The 23768-nt window shown below is 42.3% G+C and overlaps 1 protein-coding gene across 2 annotated transcripts; it reads right to left on the bottom strand.

Moving 5' to 3' along the window:
• Nucleotides 1-1625: 1625 nt before the first annotated feature.
• NAA50 (N-alpha-acetyltransferase 50, NatE catalytic subunit) lies at nt 1626-23621 on the bottom strand. Of its 2 annotated transcripts, none has more exons than XM_042810747.1 (5): nt 23419-23621; nt 10032-10168; nt 9468-9587; nt 7891-7957; nt 1626-5548 (listed from the first exon to the last, which is right to left on the bottom strand). In XM_042810747.1, the coding sequence occupies exons 1-5, from the start codon at nt 23424-23426 to the stop codon at nt 5368-5370; spliced, it is 513 nt and encodes a 170-aa protein (XP_042666681.1). In that variant the 5' UTR covers nt 23427-23621; the 3' UTR covers nt 1626-5367. The 2 variants fall into 2 exon arrangements, with proteins under 2 accessions (XP_042666681.1, XP_042666682.1); XM_042810748.1 differs by having other exon boundaries at nt 10032-10165.
• Nucleotides 23622-23768: the final 147 nt, after the last annotated feature.

The raw sequence follows: 23768 nt of genomic DNA, 5'->3' as shown, positions 1-23768 counted from the left end.
GGCCACGCTGGATGTGGCTCTGGGCAGCCTGGGCTGGTGGTTGGTGACCCTGCACATAGGAGGAGGGTTGAAATTAGATGATCACTGTGGTCCTTTTACCTAGGCCAGTATATGATTCTAAGAGCTCAGCATCAGCAGCAGGCTCTGGCCACCCCCTAAAACTGCATTTATAGGACAACTCAGCTCCCAGGTAATGAAACAACCTTTGTTGCTTCCTTTTTTTTCTTCCCCCTCAACCTTTAAGACACTCCATCCTTTAATAGCAAATCTGAAGAATAAATAACTAATTCCAGCTGCTGTAGGCACAGAGAATAATACCCTTGCAGGCACAAAGATGTGATGAAAAGACAGAAGCATAGGGCAGGTATGACAGAAGATAGGGTCTTACAGCTGCAAGGTGGCCAATGGTAGAGGCCAGTGCTAGGGCAGAATAGCCTCCTCAGCAGTGCCCCCATAAAGAGGGCACAGGAGGCAAAAAGTTTCTGTAGGCCAGTGGAGGTCATACGAATGAGGAAGGACAGATGGACCTTCCAGTACTGAGTAATGTTAAGTGTTCTACCACTCAATTAGAGAACCCTGGCATTACAATTGTTGCTGTTGTTTTTTAAATATGAAAAGAAAAAAGAAAAAAAAAAAACCAAACTTTGTGAAGGGCAGCAAAAGTTACCAAGCCTGTGCAGATGCTGCTGAGGCCAGCACAGAGGGCAGCTCCAGCTGTGCCTCTCAGGCTCTCCAGCAGAGGTCAGGCTCTCCAGCAGCAGCTCAACACAGCCAAGTCGACTGAGCTGCTTTTTTGCATGGTGTTCTAAAGAGTGCACAGACTGCATAGAGCATTCTCAATAAGCAAACATGCTGTAGCGTATCTGGGGTTACATTTCTTTCCCCTTCATAGAAACCACATCATCTCAACTTCATTACTTCGTGAACAGTACTTTCAAAGTCAGAGAGGAGCAGAAAGAAATCAGTTAAAAGTAGGAAAAAAATCAGAGCAGTAACTCACCTTTCTTAAGAAATATTATTAACATTTGCCACATACTGTACACAAGCAGGTACAAACCCTAGCTTTCCTAAGATTGTTGTCAACACTGGAGATAGCTAGCCACTCACTTCAACACTAGATATTCAACCTATACAATCTGATTTTTTAAATCAGATTTAAAATATATAAGTAAATTTATCTTTAACTGTAATTATATCCAGGCTGGATGTGCCTCTGGGCAGCCTGGTCTAGTGGTTGGCAACCCTGCACATAGCAGGTGGGTAGAAACTAGATGATCATTGTGGTCCTTTTCAACCCAGGCCATTCTATGATTCTATAAAGCACCGAATTCCTCATGCCTGGTCTTCTTCAAAACTGTGCCAAAACAGTTCAGGACAGTTGCTCTCTCTGCTTTCCCTCATCCCCCAAGGCACAGGATTTCTGAGAAAGGCTCATGACTTCAGGGAAAACAGTCAACCCACCCCCACTTTCCTCAGCCATCAGACACATGGCATCCATCACACAGCAGCCCCACTCTCAGCTCGTTTGGAATGCTCACTGTTTGTGAAGTCTTCATGGAGTAATTCTATATCTGATTTCAGAAGGAAACAGCTGGACTGCAAGAAATGCACATGACAAGTCATAATTGACATAACTCAAATAGTGCACGTTTATTCTGAACAGTATTTCTAAAGAGTCTGAGAAAAACAAAAACATGCTTCTGATGTACAAGGGCAATGATATAGATAATAACGGACCAACTCATTGGTAAAGAATTTGCTTCCCCTGCAACTTAATTTGTAACGTTGAGGATGCAATTGCAAACTGCAAACAGCATACCTTTAACTAGATTTAAACTCAAGAGACCAGGGGTGGTCTTAGCCAGATTAATCAGAAAGCAGTTGCAGATTCAAAAGAAACATCCAAGTCAGCAAACACTTTACAGAAACACAGACTTTATGCATAGCAGCTGACCCTGGATTACAACATGGGGGAGAATGTAACAGTGGATGTTTAGGAGATCAAATTTTTACTAGACATCACAGGGCACCATCAAGAATTAACAAAATATCACAGAAGTTTGTTTCAATTGTAACAGTATGTCATATTTAGTTGGCAACTTCAACCATTAGCTGCATCATGTAAACTCAGCCAGTTTCTGTATACACAAAATAAATTCTCTCCCCTCCCCCTCCCAAAAAAGAGGGATATCTCTCCTGGATGAAATCTTTTTCCCCTGTACCATGGTGTCCTCCAGCAGGAGTATCTCTGTAGATATTATGCTTCAGTCCACGTACAACAAAACCAATTGCAGAGATTCAGGAATAATATGTAAATACACAGTTAACTCTCTAAAGCTGCTAGTTGCATATACCTTTTTCTCACTAGATCCTCATCCAGAACAGAAGTGCTGGCGTGTTTTTTTTCCTTTTCTCCATTGAAACTCCCACCCAACTTCAAAAAAAGTTTACTTGTTCATAAACAGTTATTTTCAAGCTAGAAAGAGGTCCTGCTGCAGCAAAATATGAAGTAACTGAAGTTCTCTGCAGTAAGCTCATACTTCAGAGTTTCAGTGACTCTGGCTAACAGTACTAAGATGCAGCATTCTCTTGGCCAACTCGGCCAATATACTAATACAACTGTTTGTTATTCAGAACTACTGACCTGCACTCTCCTTCATCCATGTACAGGGAACACAGCTTTCTAAGAGACTGAGATTAAACCTTGTATTCAACAACCGTTTTCCAGGATTGGAAAAGGAGTCTTACGTGTGTGGTCACTCTCACTTCCACTTCTTACAACACATTTAATCAGAAGTTACAATGAGGCAGGTTTGCTGTGAAACAGGAGCTCTAAGAATTGTTTTCAGGGATACATTCATAGAATGATGGCAGCCCAAAGCAAAGAGAGACAGAAACAAAGGTTACTCCAAGTAAGTTCAGACATCAGACTTGTACTTTTAAACCTGAAGGAAAACTGTCTGCAAAACACACTGATTTGTGGAAGCCTACGACAACAGCAAATCCTAAGAATTCATATCCCCACACCCATCTACCCAACCCAAACACTTACCATTTAGTTCTAGAAGAATGAAGAGCACTTCGCTTGGCACCAGAGGCAGCTATGGTCTAAGTTACAGCTGTGCTGCATGAACATCCTCAAGTACAATACTATCTCTCTCCCACCACATACTTCTCTTGGTTTGGTCTACAGATGGCCAGGGAAACTATGTTGGCATATGACAAGCTAATTGTGCTTCAATACATTTCCCCCCTCAAGACAGATATAGAACTGCCAACATAACCAGTGCAAGCAGGTCCCGGCAGTACTAAAAATAAGCTTTTGTCAAAACTAGGTTGCTTCTGGACAAAGAAACTGTTGCTTCCTAGCCAGAGTCTGCTACCAAGTGTTGCAAACACAGGTGCTCAGGCCATGCAGAGGGGCTTTTGTTGTTAGAGACCTGCCCACCACCAAGACTCAATTAGTGCAAACCTAGCAAACAGAATAGCTATTTTCCAGCATAGGTCTGTCAAGAAGCATTCCAATAACACTGCACACCTCTGGGAAAGTAGTAGCAATTCTGGAGCAGCTTGTATAGTCACCCCTCCAGGCAATAAAGGACCATATAGTGTGCAATGAGGGGTACCATCCCTTGCCTCTTCACAACTCCCATCTTGAAATCCTTGGTTCCCAACTCACCTTCAAATGACTGGACAGCACCTGCTAACAAGATGTACGCTGCAATGCGCACTAGAGGTTGGCAGGCTTTCAAAGCAGATGAATTCAAGATGCAGGTTCAAACTTCAAAAGAAAACAAACAGGAAAAGAAGGCAGTTCAATATCTACTTGGGAAACAGGGCAGGGTGGTGTTGTCTCAGCTCAGTGCACTTCCCCAGATGCTTGGACAACAGTCCAAGCTTAAGCTGGTATCTGTATTGGCATACACAGAATTGCTGGCAACAGTGCATTGAAAGGAGCACTGATTCATGCAAAGAAAGCATTAAAGGATGCAAAGCAGAGCTTAGAGTTTGCTGTAGCTTTTCTGAGGTTACAGCACCAGGAAGAAGCCATTCAGCCTATTTTCCAAACCCACAAATTGGTCTAGTACACACTGCTCTCTCCAGTGCTCCACAAACACCACTTGAAGAGAGGAGAACTGCATTATTATGGCTGAAGGGTAGAAGGAAAAGAATCTTCAAAAGAGCAAACCATACTGTTTTCAAACCACCTCCTTCTGAAGAAGCACATAAACACAGCAAGCCAAGCCAATCCCCCCCAAAAAATCCAGGAGACTCCTGCAAAGCAGTGTGATTGGGGTCAGATTCTTGTTTGCCTTCTCAGCCTTGCTGCCTGGTTTCTTCAACCCTTGACTCATTTCAGATTTGTCACCACAGGTTTAGCATCTGTAGCAAGTTTATCTGGAGACAGGTGTTTGCCTTACATGATCAACATGGGTAAGTGGTTACAGTCACTCTTCCCATTCCAACAGTACAGATAAAACTCTCAATGAGCCCTACAGCACTTCACCCAATTTTAAAGCAAGGATCTTGCCTCAGGATTTTTTTTTTTTTTATAGGTTTACTCCTGCCAACGTTAGCTCTAGCTCTTACTCTGTCAGTCATCTGCTGAGAATGTGATAAATGGAGATAAGGAAAAACAAAGTCCACTCTAAACCCTCCTCTCAGTCAGTTAAGAAATGTAGCACCAGCTTGGGTGAGAATTATTAAAAAACAAAACAAAACAAACAAAAAAAAAAACCAAAAAAAAAAACCAACATTCAAAAATATCAGCCTAGGCAGAGTGAAAAAGTATGGTAAAGTAGCCTGCCCTTCTCAGCAAATGATGGAGGAAAAAGCCATACTCAAAAATATTGGGAAGAACTACGTACTTTCTTGAGGTGGGGGGAACTAGGAAGAAGAGTGGGAAGTACTGAAATAACACTCAAAGGCTGGGGGAGTAAAGTACCCTGTAGGTTATAAAAATAATACAGAAGTCAAAAGGACAAGATATTGCTTTTCCTTTTCTCCCCCTCAGATTTACATTCTGCTTATCGAAAGAATTCTCTGAAGGAAACCTGTCATCAGGATACCCTGCTCAAGCCCTTCACACCTCAAACTAAAGAGATTTGCATACCTCTTCCCACCTCAATCAGAACAACAACAACAAAAAAAAACACCTTAAAAGAAAAAAAAACAACCCCAAACATGATCTGACAATCCTTGGAAGAAGCATTACATTTTGTTGGAGAGAGGTCAAGATTGAAAAAAAAAAATTAAAAATAAGAGGATGACAATGAAGGTGTGTAATTAAAAAAAAAATTATCAATAGGCCTCTCTTTCCTTATTTGGCGACAAGCAAGTGCAAGAAAGTGTTCATTGGGGTTTTGTTCAGTTGTCGGTCTTTTGCACATCTGCGTTCTGGCCAAGACAAGGGGCTTTGAGGTTTTTCTGCAGCACATGAGCATCTGCAGGTTCTATCCTCTTGTAGTAGTTTTTCTTCGTCTCAATGATCTCAAAGCCAAACTTCCTGTAGAAGTCAATTGCTGACTCATTGCTGATCTGGACGTGCCTAGGACAGAAAGGAGGACAGAGAGACAGGTATCAGAACTCTCCACAGTATAAAGTTGTGCATTCGTGCTGTGAACAAAGGATAAAGAATAAAAGGATGAAGGAAGAAAGAAATGAATTATCTATCTAGAGAGGGATGACTGTAGTTCTAAGACTTGCAGTTTTGGTCTTCCCACAGGTTATCCTGAGCTAACGTGGTTCCTGGATGATCTGTGACAAATATCATGAGAAATGGCAAATACTTCCCTTCAGGAAAGCTATTCTGAGGAATACAAATAGCTGAGACTTAAATACTGATAGCTCAGTAATTTCAAATTTTCTTCATTTGGAAGTGATGGATAGTTTATGGAAATATATATAACAAAGTCATATAGCAGTAAAGGCTCTAAAGTGAAAATGTAACTATTTTTAAACTTCCTTTGGAAACACTTCTTATATGACCCAAAGCAATGTGTAGGATTCATCACTCAGACAGCTCTAACACAAAACTGATGATGACACTGAATAAGATTTTAACTCTTTACTCCTTGCTAACCACACTCCTCACAGAAAGCTATGGCAGCACAAAGCACCCTTGAGACTTACAAAAGTCCTTTCCCTTTTAACCCTGAGTTTTGCAGATCTTGCTCCAGTGTATTCCCACAATTTGAAGGCCTCCAAAACAGCCCTTAGTTCTTCATTCTAAGCAGCCAGTGCATTTATTTCCAAAAGTTACACTACAAAAAAACGAGTCTGGCTCAGCAAAAGACATTCACTAAGCACTCCCAAAATCCAGTGGACGCTGCACAAGCTCATGAATCACTATGTCAAACACCAGGCTGCACAACCATAAACACAAAGCAACTCCAGAAGCTAAAGCAGAGCAAAACAAAAAAAATATTAGTTTAAGCCCAATAAACACCAAATACCTAAAAGAAAGCTTCAAAATAACAAGTTTAAACAATGATATCAAACTAGGGGCCAAAGCTGCACGTTCAGTTTGTAGCTACACAAAATAACAGAGCAACAAAACCAATGGTCAATAGAAAAATTCTGTTGTGCCTGACTGTGAAACCTATTTGCTGTCACCCCAAAATCCTACTCTGATAAGCTACAAAAAGGATTACAAAGGTTTCGTTTTATTGCACTAAAACCAGCAAACAGTTCTATCACTGTGCACACAGTTATATGCAAAAAAACATAAAACAAAACAAAGAAGGAAGTTTGTACCTGTTAGAAGGCATCTGAGAGAATTCACTACTACTTCCTCTAAGAGAGGATAGCAGGAATACAAACCAAAAGCAGCTCTGACCAAACTCCTCTTTAAAATACCTACTCCTCTTACAGAGCAAGCACAAAGATACAACAGTAGTGGATTTGGAAGAATTTACACCTTCTTGGCAGAGAAGGTCTCAGTTTGAGGAGAAAGTTATGCATTTTTCCAGTGATATCAGTGTCCAAAACACTCTTCACTGCACATTTTTAAAAGTCCTGGCAAGAGTTCAGGCTACCGTGGAAACGCATCTTAAGTGCATCCAAGCCACAGACATTGTAGGACTATCCTCACAGCGCCCTGTGATTGTGCCAGTAGAGCCAGGAAGTTGTGGCCAAGGAGGGAGCTGGCTCTGAAGTGATTTTGGCCAAAACTGTTCTACAGGGAACTATTAAAGCAGCCCTTTCAAGTAGCCCTGTCCTCTACCCCAGCTTGTTCACATGTCGATATCACACCAAGCGCTTACAGAGATGTGGCTGATATTTTGGAAACAGACACAAACCAACCAACCCCAGAAGCAAAACACTAAGAAGTTTTCCCCAGCTGTGTCAGATAACTGTCCTAGTTTACTGTGCTGCTGCACAAACAGGTGACCTGGCACACTGCAAGAACTAGAGTAAGCAGTCAGGCCTTGCTACTGAATGCAAATACAGAGTGCCTGTTAAGCACCTCTGGGCTGACGTTCTAATCTATATGTTAGTGGTGTAAGAGACAACAGCAAATAACTTAAGACTGTATGCAGAATTTTCTACTACAGGACAATGCTGGATAGTAAAAAAGAAAAAAAAAAAAAATCAATTTATTTCTTCAAATCTCGCAGTGCAACACTGCTACAGATGATCACTTTAACTAAAACAATTTCAAAATAAAGCAAGCCTTAGTAAAGCAAGCAAGCTTTTGGTTTTCTCCGCATCATACAACAAACCCAGAGTACAGCACATCCTCCCTTCTGCTATTTTTGTTAAATATGCATGAGGAAACTTGTCTCATAACCCTACAAAGAGATTATAACACACTTTTGGATTTCCCTCCATTTGATCCCATGTACATCTCCCATTCTCCATAGAAGTATGGGTGCAACTCTTACTTACAGATAGATGTTGTCGAAAGTGCCATCTTTCTCACAGATGTTTAAGACATGATTCAGCATTTTAGTTCCTGCCAAAAGTTAAAGAAAGACTTAAAATCAGAAATGCACAATCATGTCTGTACTTAGATCACCAACTGCTTTCTGGAACACAACCATAAGTAGGATAAAATGACAGATCTCGTGCTGGTGACATTGCCATGAAGTTCTAAAACAGAATTTAATACAAAAGACGTCATCTGTAAGAATTGAAGTTCAGGCAGCAAATATGAATTACAAAAAAAAAAAAAACAACTACTACTACTAAAAACCCTACTGCTGCACTTGGAGAAAAGCTACTAGAGCAGGCAATAAAATACAGTGTATGAGCACTCCACCATCCTTCTGTACACAAAACTCTGCTGAATTTCATTGTTTCTTTGGAGAAAAACAATTGCTCAGAAGCATATTGATAAGTCACCTTCTCTAAATACTAGATTCTAGAACTATAATGTAGTTCAAATATGGTCAAAGCAAGGCATAAACTAGTGAGAATATTGACCACTTTTTTTTTTAAATGACAAAAGCCTATTAAAGATATTTTAAGTTATCTTTCCAAAGCAAATAGCAAATACCATGAGCTTTTGATTAACTTGGCCCACAGATCTGCAACAGAGAAAACAACTTACTGCTGTACAGACATTAAAGGGGTACTATCTCTGAGCAGCAGTAACTAGAAACAAAAGATACAAATTTAAAAGAATGAAGAAGTAACACAATAAAGGACAGGTGCATTTCAGGGCTCCACAATATAAAAAGGATATTAAGGCTCTTGAAAGTAAAACCTTGAAAAAAAAGAAGAGGCAGAGAGGCAACCTCAATCTGTGCAGCTCCCTGAGGAAGGGAAAGAGAATAAGGTGCCAGGTCATGCTCCTGGGAACTGATGGCAGGACAAGATATGCACAAGACTGCATAGGGTAGTGGGGGTGGTGTGTTTAGGCTGTATATTAGGAAACATTTATTTACCTTGAGGGTGTTAAAACCTAGGAGCAGACTTCCTAGAGAGGCGGCTCATCAGCCATGCCTGTCAGCATTAAGAGACATTTGGACAATGCCCTCATCAACATGCTTTAACTTCCAGTTAGCCTGGAAGAAAGCATGCAGGTAGCTCCCTTCCAAGTGAACTACCCCATGTGAAATGCATACAGGCTCCATATTTTAAACAAACTATTTTAGAATATCTCTCTGCTTCAATTTCCTACTTATAGAAGTTTATATCACAGAACTAAAACAGCATGATTAAAAGAATTTGAAATCCTGAACAATAAAGTTCTAAAAAAAAAAAAAAAAAAAAAAAAAAAACCAAAAACAAAAAAAAAACAAAAACCAAAAACAAACAACCAAACCAAAACAAAAACAACCACCAAAAGACAGGAAAGCAAGAACATGTTGTAAGTCATTATTTTCCCAAAGCAATTACTGCTCTAAAAGTACATCTTGAGATACCTTGGCTAAAGCAGCAAAAAACTCTACGAGGCAATTTAAAAGGCTGCCCAGACAACCTTGTTTGTTTGATGACAAGACACAAAAGAGCCTCCTCACCTATTCCTAGCCGTCGGTAGGGTGCCAGGCATCCAAGTGTCATGATATACAGCCTCTTCTGGTTCTGGGAGTGATCCACCCTACAACACACTGCTCCCACTGCAATATCATTGAAGTAGGCTGTCAGGGAGAGAAACAAAGCATTATCAGTCACAAATCTCAAACTATCCATGCAACTCCTTTGTTTAAACCCTGTATACGCCTTCCCAGCTGTTAACTCCCTGACCCAGATAAAGTCATACATTATGACTAACATCAAGGCAAATTACCAGGGGTACTCTAACATAGTGTCTATTACTTATTCTTAACTGTAATATGCAAATGGTTTCAAGAGGTAAGTTGGCGGCGCACATCTATGAAGTCTTCTGCTGTAACAGAAAACACACCTCTTTACAGTAAAATGCAAGCTATATAACATAAACCCTTTGAGGCTGGGACAGCAGCTTTTTAAGATTCCAGCAGTTATTTGTCATTATGTTAAGTGACCAAATAGCACAATCTGCTACTGAAAAGCATGAAGGATGGCACACCACAGCCCACAGTTGCTGGCAAGAACATCTGTACCTAATTTGGCTAGTTCGCCAACCTCCAGTACGTCCTTGTAGAACTTGTCGTTGTAGCTGACAGGAAAGATGACTTGGTTTAGCCTCTTCAGCTGCTTAATGTTGTGGGGTGTCACATCTCCCAGCTCGATCCGGCTACTGGAACAAATCAAAATATGCTTAACATTGACACACTCTAAAATTTCTATGGACACCAAAGATCAGTTGCTTTATATTTAGAGAACTGTTTCATCTAATGATCGGTCTAATACGTATTTGAACTGCAGTGTTAACCCACAAAATTAGCTTCCATCAAGTGGCTGCTTTAACTACAAAAATACAATATACATCAGCGCTATACAGTCAAAGTTTGAGGCTACACTTTACACTGACATATTTATAAGATGTGCTGCTTTATGGAGTGATTGACAGAAAAACATCCAGGAGAATACTAACCTCTGTAGAAACTTAAACATGAAGGAGAGAAGGCTAGGAGAGACCAAGAAAATGAAGAGTTTGTATTGATAGGTGGTAGAATTAAGAAATGAATAAAGTTTATACTTAGAGATGAGTGAAATGCCACCATACATCTATAATACAATAACACTGTGTGCAGTAGAAAACTCATTTAAAGCCTATTAATATGCAACAGTGCCACTGCCAAGGTGATATGTGCATCGATATGATCATCACTAAAGTCATCCTTCCTGCTGACTGAGAGCAGAACAATAACCTTGAAACACTCATACTGCACCAAACTATGCTCAGAAGAAATAACCCAAGCTTTTCCCTTTTCTAAAACTAGTTTTCTGTCAAAAGCACTATCTCAAGGACTACAAGAATGAAAAATAAAGAACAAGTCCACCAAAATCTTTCTTGGTCATCTGGACATCAGAAGACATAGGCAGGAACAAAGCCAATACACGCTATGTTAGAAATGTATGCAGTTGCAGGTTTATCTGCAGTCCTGTTCTACCAAACACATACCAGGCAATCAGGTTGTTTAATACCTAATCATTGTTACAGACACCATTCACAGCCTTATTATTATTTTCCAAGCATGATTTTGAAAAGGCAGTTCTATGACTTTTGTATGCCACACTTCAAAATTACTTCTAGTAATGTGTGGTAGTGGCTTCCCATCTCTAATTTCCTTTGGATGGAAAACAAACAACAACAAAACCCAAACCTTAAACAATTAGTACTCCACATCACATGATTTTTAGTGCCATTATCAATGATGGTAATAGATATGCAGCGTTTTCTAGCCATTATACTACAGCTTGCATAATGGTCAGAAATACTACAGGAATGGAGTAATGCTACTTCACAAAGCATAACTTGCCCTCATACCCACCTTTCTTTTACAGCCTTCAGTTCTGCAAAGCTATTGCAGCCTCACATGTCAAGGATCATGACTGCCTACTCTCCGATATGACACAGTCATAGCCAACTACTGAGCATGCAGAAGTGAAACCACTTGTAAGCTTGGCCTATCTTTTAGAGAGACAACTGGCCTTAATTAACAAATTGTTGATGATTGTGTAATTCCAGCAGATTAATATGCTCCAGTTAAATACCTTAACTACAAATGGACGAAACAACTGGATGGTATTCAGATTGTGAACTTTGCTGACACCAGAGCCTAATCTTTCACCACGTATTTGCCAAATGGATTAAAAAGCACCCTGGTGTTGAGCATCTCACCCCAGTACCAGTGCTTGCAGGTTGTTCCAAGCAGCTTTCTGTGTACTCCTTGCCACACTGAAAAGCTGAATCTTTTTCCTTCTCAACTACAGCTTGCCTCATGTTCTGCCCAACTGGATGGCAATCTTCAGATCTCTTATCACAGCTAGACAGTACATTCTCCAACAGTGATCAAGAATGACAGGAGACCACTCTCTCCATATTTTTATCTATTTTAGCCTATGCAGGCATACTGGAAGTAGCACCAATTAGACACTGTTGAAGTTTCTAGCTATAAATCAATACGCTCTGCTGAAACAGCCTGCACTGTCCCTTTTCCACAACTCCTACTGCCTCCAGCCCTTAATTTCACCATCTTTTCCACCTGTAGAATCATAGAATCACAAGGTTGGAAATGACCGACAAGATCATCTAGTCCAACCATCTCCTCATCACCATTGCCACCACTAGCACTAACCCATATCACACAGCACGTCGTCTAGACGCCTCTTGAGCATGCCAGGGACGGCAACTCCACCACCTCTCTGGGCAGCCATTCCAGTGCCTGACCACTCTCTGAGAGAAGAAGTTCTTCCTCATGTCTAACCTAAACCTCCTCTGGCACATCTTGCGGCCATTACCCCGTGTCCTGCTTGTTGCCTGGGAGAAGAGGCCAAATCCCTCTTCCCCAACAACCTCCCTTCAGGAAGTTGTACAGTGCAATGAGGTCTCCCCTGAGCCTCCTCTTCTCCAGACTGAACAATCCCAGCTCCCTCAGCTGCTCCTCATAAGACTTGTGCTCCAGACCCCTCACCAGTTTCACTGCCCTTCTCTGGACACACTCCAGGACCTCAACATCTTTCCTGTAGTGAGGAGCCCAAAACTGAACACAATACTCAAGGTGCAGCCTCACCAGTGCTGAGTACAGGGGGCTGATCACCTCCCTGCTCCTGCTGGCCACACCATTTCTAATGCAGGCCAGGATGCTGTCGGCCCTTTGGCCACCTGGGCACACTGTCAGCTCATGTTCAGCCGAGCATCAGCCAGCACCCCCAGGTCCTTCTCTTCTTCACACTCACCCAGCCACTCAGCCCCAAGCCTGCAGCGCTGCATGGGGTTGTTGTGCCCAAAGTGCAGGACCTGACACTTGGCCTTGTTGAACCTCATCCCATTCACCTCAGCCCAACGGTCTAGCCTGTCTAAATCCATCTGAAGATAATCTTGCTCTCAAAATTCTTTTCTTCACATACCACAAGCTCTGAGAATTATATTCTAACATAAAGCACTGAGCTAGCAAGAGAGGATCTGTACACACCACAGGAATACTGCACTGTAAACAAGCATACTGTTAAATGATAGTTATTAGACAGTGAGGTAACTGTAATGCTTGTTCTACAACCAGCTTAATGCAGCTGTTCAAGCTAGCACAGCTGGCCTTCTTCAGGCACACAAATGGAAACAAGTTGTTCCCCTATCCCAGCCAGCAGCACCACTACTTTGTCTCACAAGGGGCAAGAATAAGACCACAGTGCATGAGGTTCCCTCCCAGATAAATTTATGTCTAGCATCCTGCTTGAGTAAAGCATCTCAGCAGCACTGCAAGAGAAGACTTCTGCACCAAGTAGAAACCAAAGGGAGCAGGTCTCATCCGCCCAGTGAGATCAGATGAGCTGCAAAGCAGAATGTCAATAAGAAAGGAGAAAAATCTTACATTTAGTCTCCCAAAAGCTTAGACCTCTTGTCCAAAATTATTTTATACTAACCTTGGTGATATCTTTCTATTTTTAAGTAGGTTCAAGCCTCAGTAGATCAGTAACACTAGCCCAAACCTTTATGATGAGCTTATGGTAGACTTCGTAGAGCAACTCCTCCTCAACACTTCAGCAAAAATCCCCAGACTACAATCAGGTACTACATGCTTTCTAATATTTTAGTCTTTGATGAAGTGAAAAGTAAGACATTAGAAGACAGTGGATTGAACATTTCCAATAAATGAAGCTGACATGGCCGAGGAGACATGGCCAGAAGACTGGCCTTCATCAGGAAGGTTCCAGACAGGAAAAACAGAGAAGCAGAGCAAGACACAACCTCTCAGGCTGCAAGACCAGAGAAACTGCTCCAGTAGCACACAGCTGAAAGGTGTTGTTGACTAATTTCCCAGAGCCCCTGGGCTCCCCTCACCACCACTTGCAACATTAATTGCTGTCTCCAACATCTCCTTCTGTGCACCTCCTGTGCTCTGCCACTAGCTGTTTCTTCCCAGGGTGAGAATTACAGCAGGGCCAGCAAGATATCCTGGAGGACAGTATGAAAGAAATCTAAGAATCACTACAGCATATTGGTTTTGTTTCCTTAATGTGTCTGTTTAAATACTACATATTCAAACCATAAATTACCTTAATGTACAGCACTAGCTGATTAAATCAGCACCACATCTATTGTGCTCAAAACCATCTGAGGCAAACTAAATGAGCCCACAGAAAGGGAGACATACACCATGGCAGTTCACTTTGCCTGAGGACAGCTCAGCAAAAGTGCCACTGGAGCCTCGAGTAGAAACAAGGGAAAGCGAGCATTACTGCTGGAAGAAGCATCTTGTTATCCCTAAGCCACTCATTTCCACCCTGCTACTGGCACAAAGGTGGTAAACCAACCTCAATTAAAACTTTGCCCCCCTGCCTCCCCCCCCCACCCCCCCCCAAAAAAAAGGAAAGTTTAGCTGTAACCCACATCAGTCCCTTGGTTGGGTTTACCATGCAAAATCTTCTGTCAACAGAGGGGGGAAAAAAACCGCCAGAAGCAGAACTGCTTCTTGAGTACAAGTGCCAGCCTATCCCACATGAAGTTGCTTCTGAAAGAACTGTACAAGAGAAGCACGGGGATCATTTGGCATTCACTTCACCTCAACCTCACATATACAGCAATGTGCACTTTGAACCTAAGGACTTAAAACGACCCAGCCTCAAAAAGAGAAAGAGCCTAGAAGAAAGTACACCAGATAGTCACTCCTTCCATTTCACTGGAGTAAAGGCAATAGCTTTTTTTTTTTTTTAAAAAAAAAAAGCTAGTTACAAGTAGACAGGATTTCTAGTTACTTCTCAGCCAAAACTACAATATAAATTTACTGTATCAGCTGAGGCCCAGATGGGCCAGCTGTGTATTCCAGCTCGGTAGCAGCTGTAATAGAAATACCTAATCTTTACTGCTGCAAAGAAAAAAATTAAATCACAAAGCATATAAGAACACCTGAAGCACTCAGATGTCATCCCTTGACAGATTATTTTATTCCAATCATGTTCTTAGGAAGATACAGTTATTACTAGCATCCCAAATAGCATCCCACACAGGAGGTAGCAGTCAATTATACTCATTGTAGGCATCAATGCTTCTGGTTCAGAGATGGAACATCCCAAGGCACCCAACTTAAGTAATTCATTTTCATATGGAGGAATTACGGATTCCCAGCTCATCATATCAGGCCTCTTATTACATGCAGTGCTCTACCCTTACCTAGGTTGAGCACCAGTCAACTGGAGCCACTCAGACAACACCCACTGCAAGGCTGTTCCCAAGCCATCACTGTTCTCATAGTTATGCATTCTTCTGATTTCCACTCAAATTAATTCAAGTTCTAACCACATGCTCTTCCAGTAGTTGATGTGAGTCAATACTCCTTACCCACAGCCTGTATCTTCGGAGAGCTACCACGCCATTCAGCTTTCATTCCATCTAAAGCCAAGATCCCAGCCTCCTTCTTTAGTGCTACCTCTTAATTCCTGCTGCTGTCACACTAGCTCTTCTTCACAACTCCTTCAGATTAATTCTCCTTAAACTCAACTAACCAAAACTGCTTACAGCACTCTAAATGCAAACCCTGTACAGCATCAACAGCTTCTCCTCATCTCTACTGGAAGCATCTTCCTGACATAACCTACATTTGCATTTCAGCAACATAATATGACTCAGTTACTGAGAAAAACCACACTCAGAGGTGAACTGGTTTCTGGTCCATAAGGCGCACAGCAATGCTGCCCAGCTACGTCAGAGCTGAGTGAAGCATGATTCACGAAATCCTGATGGAAATGAGTGCCATGGAGAACTTACTGAAACTGGATGTATGCCCAGAACATCAACATTAAGACTCTGGCTCTTACATGCGTTAGCCTAAAGTCCTTTAAGCACTTGCAGGAAAAACAAAAAGCGCACACCTTCTGTACGAATAAATGCAATTCAATTAATGATGTTGCAACTGCATTCCTTCACATGCAGCTACTAACAGAGCTGCAGCTTGAACACAGTTGAGTTACTTTTCCTATAATGGCTTAAATTCAGACTGGTGGAAGTAATAGGGGTTATGTGAGAGATCAGCATCTGCTTTTGTTGTTAAGGCTGTACTTTGCTTTTTGATGCATACTAAAGCAGGGCTGCTATAAAGAAGTTCATAAGAAGTTAATTTCCAGAATTAAGAGTTCAGGAGTAAAAATGATTCAGTCACAGGAACAGCCAGTATTGTACACTAGTTTAAAGCAGACAGTGAGAAAAAGGGGAAATTCCAGATTTCTTAATGCTGGAAGAATCTCAGCCTCATTCAGCTTTAAGCAATATCAGTCCCTCCCCAGAGGGATGTGCCTGACTGCAACAGATTCTTCGTAACCGATAGCTGGGCCCAGGCTTATTTAAAGCATCTGGTACTCTAAATTTAGCTGAACTGTATCTGCAACTTGCAAAATGCACTGAGGTACAGTGGAAGAGGCAGGAGAAGAAGCAGGGGAAGAAGACTGCCTGAACAAATGAAAGGACTTCAGAGAAGGTCTGTCACCCCATTACGCAGCCAGCTTGCTTTATTGCTTCTATTTTGGCTTCCAAGTCAAAGAAGGAGTCTAGACAGGATAATCCACTCCCATAAAATAAAACCAAACCAGAGCTAGGAAAGCTATAGACCTGGAGGGTGTGGCTTTACTTAGATTCAGCTCCAAAGCCAAAAGAGCCTCTCTAGTTTTGTTTTCTTTTTTAATATATGTTATTATTATTTTTTAAATAGATGAGCAGTCCTGCTAGGCACACAAGCTAGTCTAGTTCTTGTGGGCAGACTAGAATGTTCCTGATTTAGAAGATCTGCTGGCTATGAATTTGCAAGGATAAGTGCAAGTCTAACATGATTCTGAGCCCCAGCCTCCTTTACTGTGACTTATTGCTGAGAGCACATACTCACACAACACCTGACATCCTGCTGCAAGTTATCCCCAGCTGTGTGCTGGATTGTACAACAGCACAGCGAAGTGCACAAAGAAATCCAAGTAGTTTCAGAAACAGAATTAACAGAAGACTTCACCCAAGATGTGCGGTTCAAAGGGATCTAGATGCAAAGAGGTTTCTCTGGCACCTGATCTAATTCCATAAAACAGTTCAGACAATACCAGTCCCCTCTCCTTCACAACAGAAAGTACATGGCGCATTCCAGCCAAGGTATCTTTGTCATATTTAGACATTTGCTCTTCTTCAACCTACATCAAACTATCGTACAGAACACCAACTGACCACCCAAACAATAACAACCCTAAAGTTACAGCAGCAATGCTATCAAGAAGAGTCTCAGCTGCCTGGTTATGCAAGTGCAAGAGGAAGACAGGGAGATCATTTCAAAAAGTGTCAAAAAAAATCAACTTCATGGAGAGAAATCAAGAGATGTCATTTTGTAGCTGAGTACAAAGAACAGAAATCACCACATGCAACTGACAAATTTGAACTAACAGAAATAAGTGACTGCTGATCTAGAAGAGAAAAACAGCCGTACGTAACATCACTTAGTAGCTCACAATGCTGCTTCTTCAAAGCACTTCATGAAGGCCTTTGTGTTACATCTGCCTGTCCCAGGTACAGCGAAAGAGGAAACAACTTGCCTGTGATCATATAGCAGATAAAGAGCTGCCAGAAATCCCAACTCCCCACTGCTGGTCTAACCACTTTTCCTTATTAGCCAGGTGAGCTCACGAGCACATTCAGATTTTGAACCACAATTCCAGTCAAAGCAGGAATACTTCACCAGTTTGAAATAACTCCAAATTTTTTGTGGCTCCACAACCAATACTCCTGGAATGCTTACAAATTACAGCCCCCTTCCATACCCTCAGTGTTCCTAGATATGAAAACTATAATCCTTATTTGCATCCTAGGAAATAATGAATCTTCACTAATTAATATTCATAAAATACTTAATGATCTTCAAGTGACAGCAGAGGTTTACTTTCAAATTCAAATTAGAAGTGATCCTGAGTTCACCGAGTGCTTTATTTACACAAATCTGAATAGCTAAAAGACATTTCTTGTATTTATAATTAGTTAACCACTCTGTATAGAACTGACTTTCAAGAGACAGGCATTTACCTGCTTTATACAAACTACTTATATGTGTTATGGAAACACCTTTCCTCACAAATGCTTGTGTTCATTTGGTTAGTAAAGAAAATACAGCAAGCGCCCATACTTAACATTTTAATCCCAGGTTTATTTATAAGATGTTCAAATTATGTATTATATATTACAAAAACGTGTTATCAATTTTATGTGCTTACCTTCAGTACTTTCTAGGCAACAATCACTGCAAGCAACTAACTAATAAAGCATAGAAGGTGGCTTTATATCCCCCCTCTCCTTTCTAATTCTCAAGAATGAGTTGTGCTCAACTGGAAAGTTTGTGCTAAATGGCTACTTATTAAAAACAAACAAGGATTCTTTAACTGCAAATTTTGATGTAACTCAATCTTTACTGGCAGAAACTCCAAGCACCAGCTAGAGAAGATTGCCCTAAGCCATAAGTTGCTGCATCGGCCTCCCCCATGCACTCAAGAACACAATACAATGTTAAGATGGTGGAAATGGGAAGATTTTTCAGGAGTCAAGATTCAAGCCTGCTAAGAACCAGAAATGAACAGTCTGTGAAATAATGGGAAGAGGAAGGGCACGTGAGCTCAGGAAGCATTTCGTGCATCGACACCTAACTGTGCTGCATGGCATTCTCATCTGCTGCTCTTATTCTCATCACTAACACAGTAACTCCACCCCCAGGAAAATTGAAATACCTTAGTTTAGTGCCCTAGTGACAGCATTATGAAAGTGGGTTTGCTTCTATCTTCTATAAAGCCTCATTTCACTTCCCTTCTTTAATGAGTTCAATAACATTTTCTTTGATACAAAGACACAGTTACCCCATTTCAATGCTCCGCTTCTCTGTTCTCAGGTCTTTCAGTATAAGAGTCTTCTAACAGTGAGTGAGTCTTCTTTGCAGACTTCTCTTATCATCCCCACCTCAAGTCTCCTTCCTGGAAAAACTTCTGCTCTTCTAAGGCTCCCGGGAAGAACACACGGGTCACTTCATCCCTTACCCTCTTTTAACAAGGAGCAGAAAGTAATCCTGAAATTGCCTGCCCTACCTAGAGAAAAAGGGATGCAAGGGACCAACGCACTTCCCCTTTATCAGTTCTCAAAGAAGTAAAGAGACCTGATTTCTCTTGTCCTGCCCTCCTCTTCTGGGAAAAAAGGGTCTAGTGCCTTCTCAGATTATTGGTTTGAACAATTCTACTATTTGCCAAATGGGCAGGCTTTTCAAGTTCTGAATCATTTCCATTTGTATAAAAGTATTTATCTGGCTCAACCATCACTCCTTATTAGCCATGTCAGTGGAAAAGGAAGACGCATAATTTCTCTTGTCTTCAGGAGACAGCAGCAGAATCCATGGCGTGTGGTGGTTAACTAAAGATACTACATTTTTCACAAAGAACTGCCTAAGTTAGCATGTTTCAAACTTGCAAGCCCATAAAAAGTCTGTGAATAGTCAAACACCACACAAGAGCAAAGATTAGGCTGCAGGATGCTTTCATAAAACAACCACAGTCCTTGCTGTTTTCCTTTCCTGCCAGTCCTTCCTATCTCATGGTGTGTCTTAAGCTGATTACTGAATTAAACTTGAAGTGGCAGAAGTTATAAATTAGATTAAAAGAACCTACAGTAAGCTGCACTGATATAGAAGAGATTAAGTAACTTGTAAGCACACTAAGCAAAGTCTAAATTTACTAACCAAGAGATTAAATGCAGGAAGTACAACTCACACTTGGACATTTCTAGGAGAAATTCCCAAATCAAACATAAATTTTAAGTTCAATTACTTTTTTTTTTTTAATCCTGCCTCCAGTGCATGTGACAAACCAGCAATTCTCATAAGCTTGGAGCTTCCTCCCATATACACCGAGCTTAGCACCATGCTGTGTAGAGGCAAACAAATCAACAGACCTGCCTAAACTCTGTAACTCTAACTTGGGAAGGAGTGGAGAGAGAAATACTCCCTGTTCTTGTGAGAAGCACAAACAGCTACAAGGCCTTGAAAGATTTGCTTCACAATTGTGTGAAGCAGTCAGAGGTCTGAGAACGTACCTATAACTATTCATTGCATTTAAATATGCTGAATTTGGTACTCTGCTGTTACATTCAGTGTTCTCCAGCTGCAGTGCCACTTCCACAGAGCCAGCTAAAGTAGCACAAGCCAGCACCATGATGTTCCATTGCAGCAGTTGTCTTCTGCATGGGGCTGGTCTGGAGGCTTTGTGGCAGCGAGTGGAATCTCTAGAAATCTGAACTGTAACACAGAAGTTTGAAGGCAGTCTCTTCTGATACATATATATATGTATAAGAAGACTATGCAAGGATTTTTAAGACACTGGTACCTGTTCCCTAGTCTGAGCAATTTTTCATCATGTGGCCAAGATATAAGACATAATACAACCAACAAGCAATTCCTGATAAAATCAAGGAGATCTTTGCTCCTCAGCACAAAACAGCACACCTGCACAGGATCACAGGTGCAGGGCCTTGCTCATAGCACAGCTCATATACAGTGCATGCTATGTAATGCTCTCACTTGCACAGTGGGTAGAGCATGTGATGGAGCACACACATCACATCCCCTGGGTAATGTGACTTTGAGGTAAGGACAACGGGGAAAAGCTGGATTTCTCACAGGCTTCTTCTGAACTGAAACAGATCACGAAAACACCTATACTGCAAAGCCTCAATGCCACAGACAGTCACCAGCAAGTGTTCAAGAATCAGTGCAAGATTTCCTGTTTTCCTTCCTTAAAAACAATCAAAAATCTGTAACCAAAATTCAAAGCTGCTGAGCAACAAGTGAATCAGCACTGTGAAAGCAATACAGAATAGGGGGAATTATTTACATCTGCCTACAAAGACAGTCAGTTTACTACAGACAACACAACTTCAGTCCTTCTCATTGCTATTTTTCCCCTCAAGCAAATATAGTCTGAAGTAGATTTTCAAATTCCAGACCTAACAATAACAATTATGAATGCAATAAATGAAAAAAAAAAAAGAAGTGGCCCTCCAGAGATTCGTTAAGTTCACTAAGGAATTAACTTAGTTTTACAAATCACATTTAAGGGGAAAAAAAGGGGGGAAACATAATGGGTTTCTAAATCACTAAAATCATTCAGGAGATGAAGGAAGATTGAACATAAAGCCAAGCAGCACAAAAGCAGGAGAGAGACAACAGTAATTACAAAGTCAGAAGCTGGTATTTAAGCCATCAAATTAAAAACAAAACAAACAAAAAAAACCCACAAACACTTTCCTTGAAATAAGAGGTCCTCTGTAAAAGAGGTCACCTAACCTCACATACTTTGATGACAGAAACACTAATCTAAGTGCCTTTAACACATTACGTGTTACTTTGAATTCAGAGTGCTAACAAAGAGGGCTGCAAGCAATGTGTTGAGAGCCCAGACTTCACCATCTGAAGTGCTCCCAAAATTCTCTATGCTTCATGGTCTGCATGTTACCATGCAACATACGCGCTCCAGAAAAAAAAAGACAAGACACTCAGATGGAGTCAGTTTGTTCAAAAGAACTGGTCCACAATTCTGAATTAAATACTGAAAACAGATCCAATCCCTTCAAACAACACATTACTTTCTATATGCCAGAGTTGAAGCTTTAGATCTATTTTGGGACATGCCTTCTAACAGCACCCTGATTTTTGTAGCTTGACAAACAATTTGCTTTTGTTCCAGAGTAACCCAGTGTAATTTAATGTTTTCTTTCTGATGTGTTCATCTAGTCCTTTCCATCTCTCACTGCATTTATACTGGATTTTTGGCTTAATTCTATCATCCCATTTGCCTCTGTGAATTTTAAAAGAACACCTGGATTCAATATGAAGATTTTACCCAGCACAAGAACTTGCCGCGTGATGCTAACTGTACTTTAAAAAGACAGGCACGTGATACTCCTCAAAGAGATGAAGAAATACCAGAAAAGCAGAAATATGCCAGCAGAAAACCTGAAGGCATCCATTCTCCAGTCACGTTGGTGATAAAGCCACCTTTAAGCAAGGCAAAGAAATACGTCAAGTCTGGTGCTCTGAAAGCAAAAGAAGTTAAGGATCGTTGTATTGTTTTTGTTCTGTTTTTTAATAAAAAGAAGTTAGAAAAGTTCCCTGGTAGAACTCCTGTGCAGCACAAGCAAAGCTGGGACCCAGCCTCTGACAGAGCATGGCAGCAGAGCAGGCAGCTCAGGCTGCAATCTGCCTCAGCACCCTCAGGCTCCCACCAGCAGGGCTCCATGCAGCACAGCCAAACCCCACAGCTCAGTCACTCAGTTGGGCCAGTAGAGGGTGGAAGGAAGTAGTCCTCAAACTAGAACTGAGCAAAGACCAAGCCATTTAGCACTCCGTCCTCACTAAATGCCCCATTTCACCTACAGCATTCCAGAAGATTGTTCAAGACCTTAACACACCTACCCAGCATTAGCTATGAATTGGTTCATTTTTAATTGCAATCAGCAGTGAACCTCTTTCCTACAGATACTTGTCAGCCCCTCACAATGCAGGAAGTGGCTTATGAGCTGTAGGAAATGGCTAAGTACCTGTTATCAGGCAGCCTTCCTGCATGACCTCACCCCAATTGCTAATAAGCTAAACCCCTTACCATTTCTTAGCAAAAGCTTAAGTGCTTCGGCTTCCATTCACCCCTGCCTTAAGCTGCGAAACTGGAATAGTGTTACGCAAGGCTAAGTATTACAAGTTTCAAGAGGACTGGTTTATTGCTGCTTTGAAAAACAGCTACAGAAAACCAAGAAGAAAGTGAGGCAGGGGGAGGAAGGTCCGCGGAATGCAGATGGCCCTGAACCAAGGAGCACTGGGTAATCTAAGCGGCTGAGACAACCGCCTCAAAGCAACCTGCACAAGGTCACGCGGGTCACCTGGCCCCGAAGCCAACCCAAGTGCCCCCAGCCCGGTGCTCACATCTCGCTCCCTAGCGGTGGCAGCAGGCAGGGTGCCGCAGCAGGCAGGGTGCCCCATCAGCCACACCTGACTACCGGAAGGTCTTCCGGAGCCACTGAGGTGTAAAGACAGCCTCCCGGCACCGCTCCTTCCACCCATCCATACAAACTATCGCTTCAAGACTTCAACCCACGCTACAATCAGGCGGACGGCGTCAGCTACGATAAAATAAAACAGCCTGCTGGAGACGGGCAGACTCACAGAACCACGAGGGCTCATTTCACTGCCGGACCAGCACTCAGGAGCAGCCCGCAGCCCAAGGCCTCCCCGATCTCCTCGAGAACACGGACAGCCACTCCCACGGGGTGAAGAAGCCTCCCAGCGAGACGGCCTATGCAGGCCCCGCACCCACCGCCCGGCCGGGCCCCACACTCACCCCTTCATGGCGCGGCCTGCCCGTTCCCTGCGTCCCCGCTAGCAGCGCGCAGGGCCCGAAGACTCGATTTGGGCCTTTCCCTCCTCCTCCACCGGCTCCTCGGGCCGGGCAGCTCGAGCGGCTCAGCCTCCCGCTCCTGGGACCGCTCCACATGGGCCGCCGCCTCCTCCTCCTTCTTCTTCTTCAACCACCGCCCGCCCTCACGACCCCTCACCTCACGCCGTTGGCGCGCGCGCGCGCCCCGCCCCCGCCGCGCACGCGCCGCGCCGTTGGGCGCGTGCGCGGAGTGGTCGGGGCGCGCGAAGAGCGGCGTGGGGGGGGGGGGGGGGGCGGGGCTTTCGGTCACGTGG

Source organism: Centrocercus urophasianus, unplaced genomic scaffold, assembly GCF_019232065.1.
Source record: "Centrocercus urophasianus isolate 14NV4802_14NV808 unplaced genomic scaffold, USGS_Curo_1.0 seq_12, whole genome shotgun sequence".
Lineage (NCBI taxonomy): Eukaryota > Metazoa > Chordata > Aves > Galliformes > Phasianidae > Centrocercus > Centrocercus urophasianus.
This window is presented reverse-complemented; position numbering and strand designations above follow the sequence as displayed.

Coding starts and splice junctions, on each gene's coding strand:
- NAA50 (XM_042810747.1), bottom strand. Junction 7,958..9,467: donor CTACCGACGGCTAGGAATAG/GTGAGGAGGCTC, acceptor AACTTTTGGCAG/GAACTAAAATGCTGAATCAT. Junction 5,549..7,890: donor ACTTTCGACAACATCTATCT/GTAAGTAAGAGT, acceptor TTTCTGTCCTAG/GCACGTCCAGATCAGCAATG.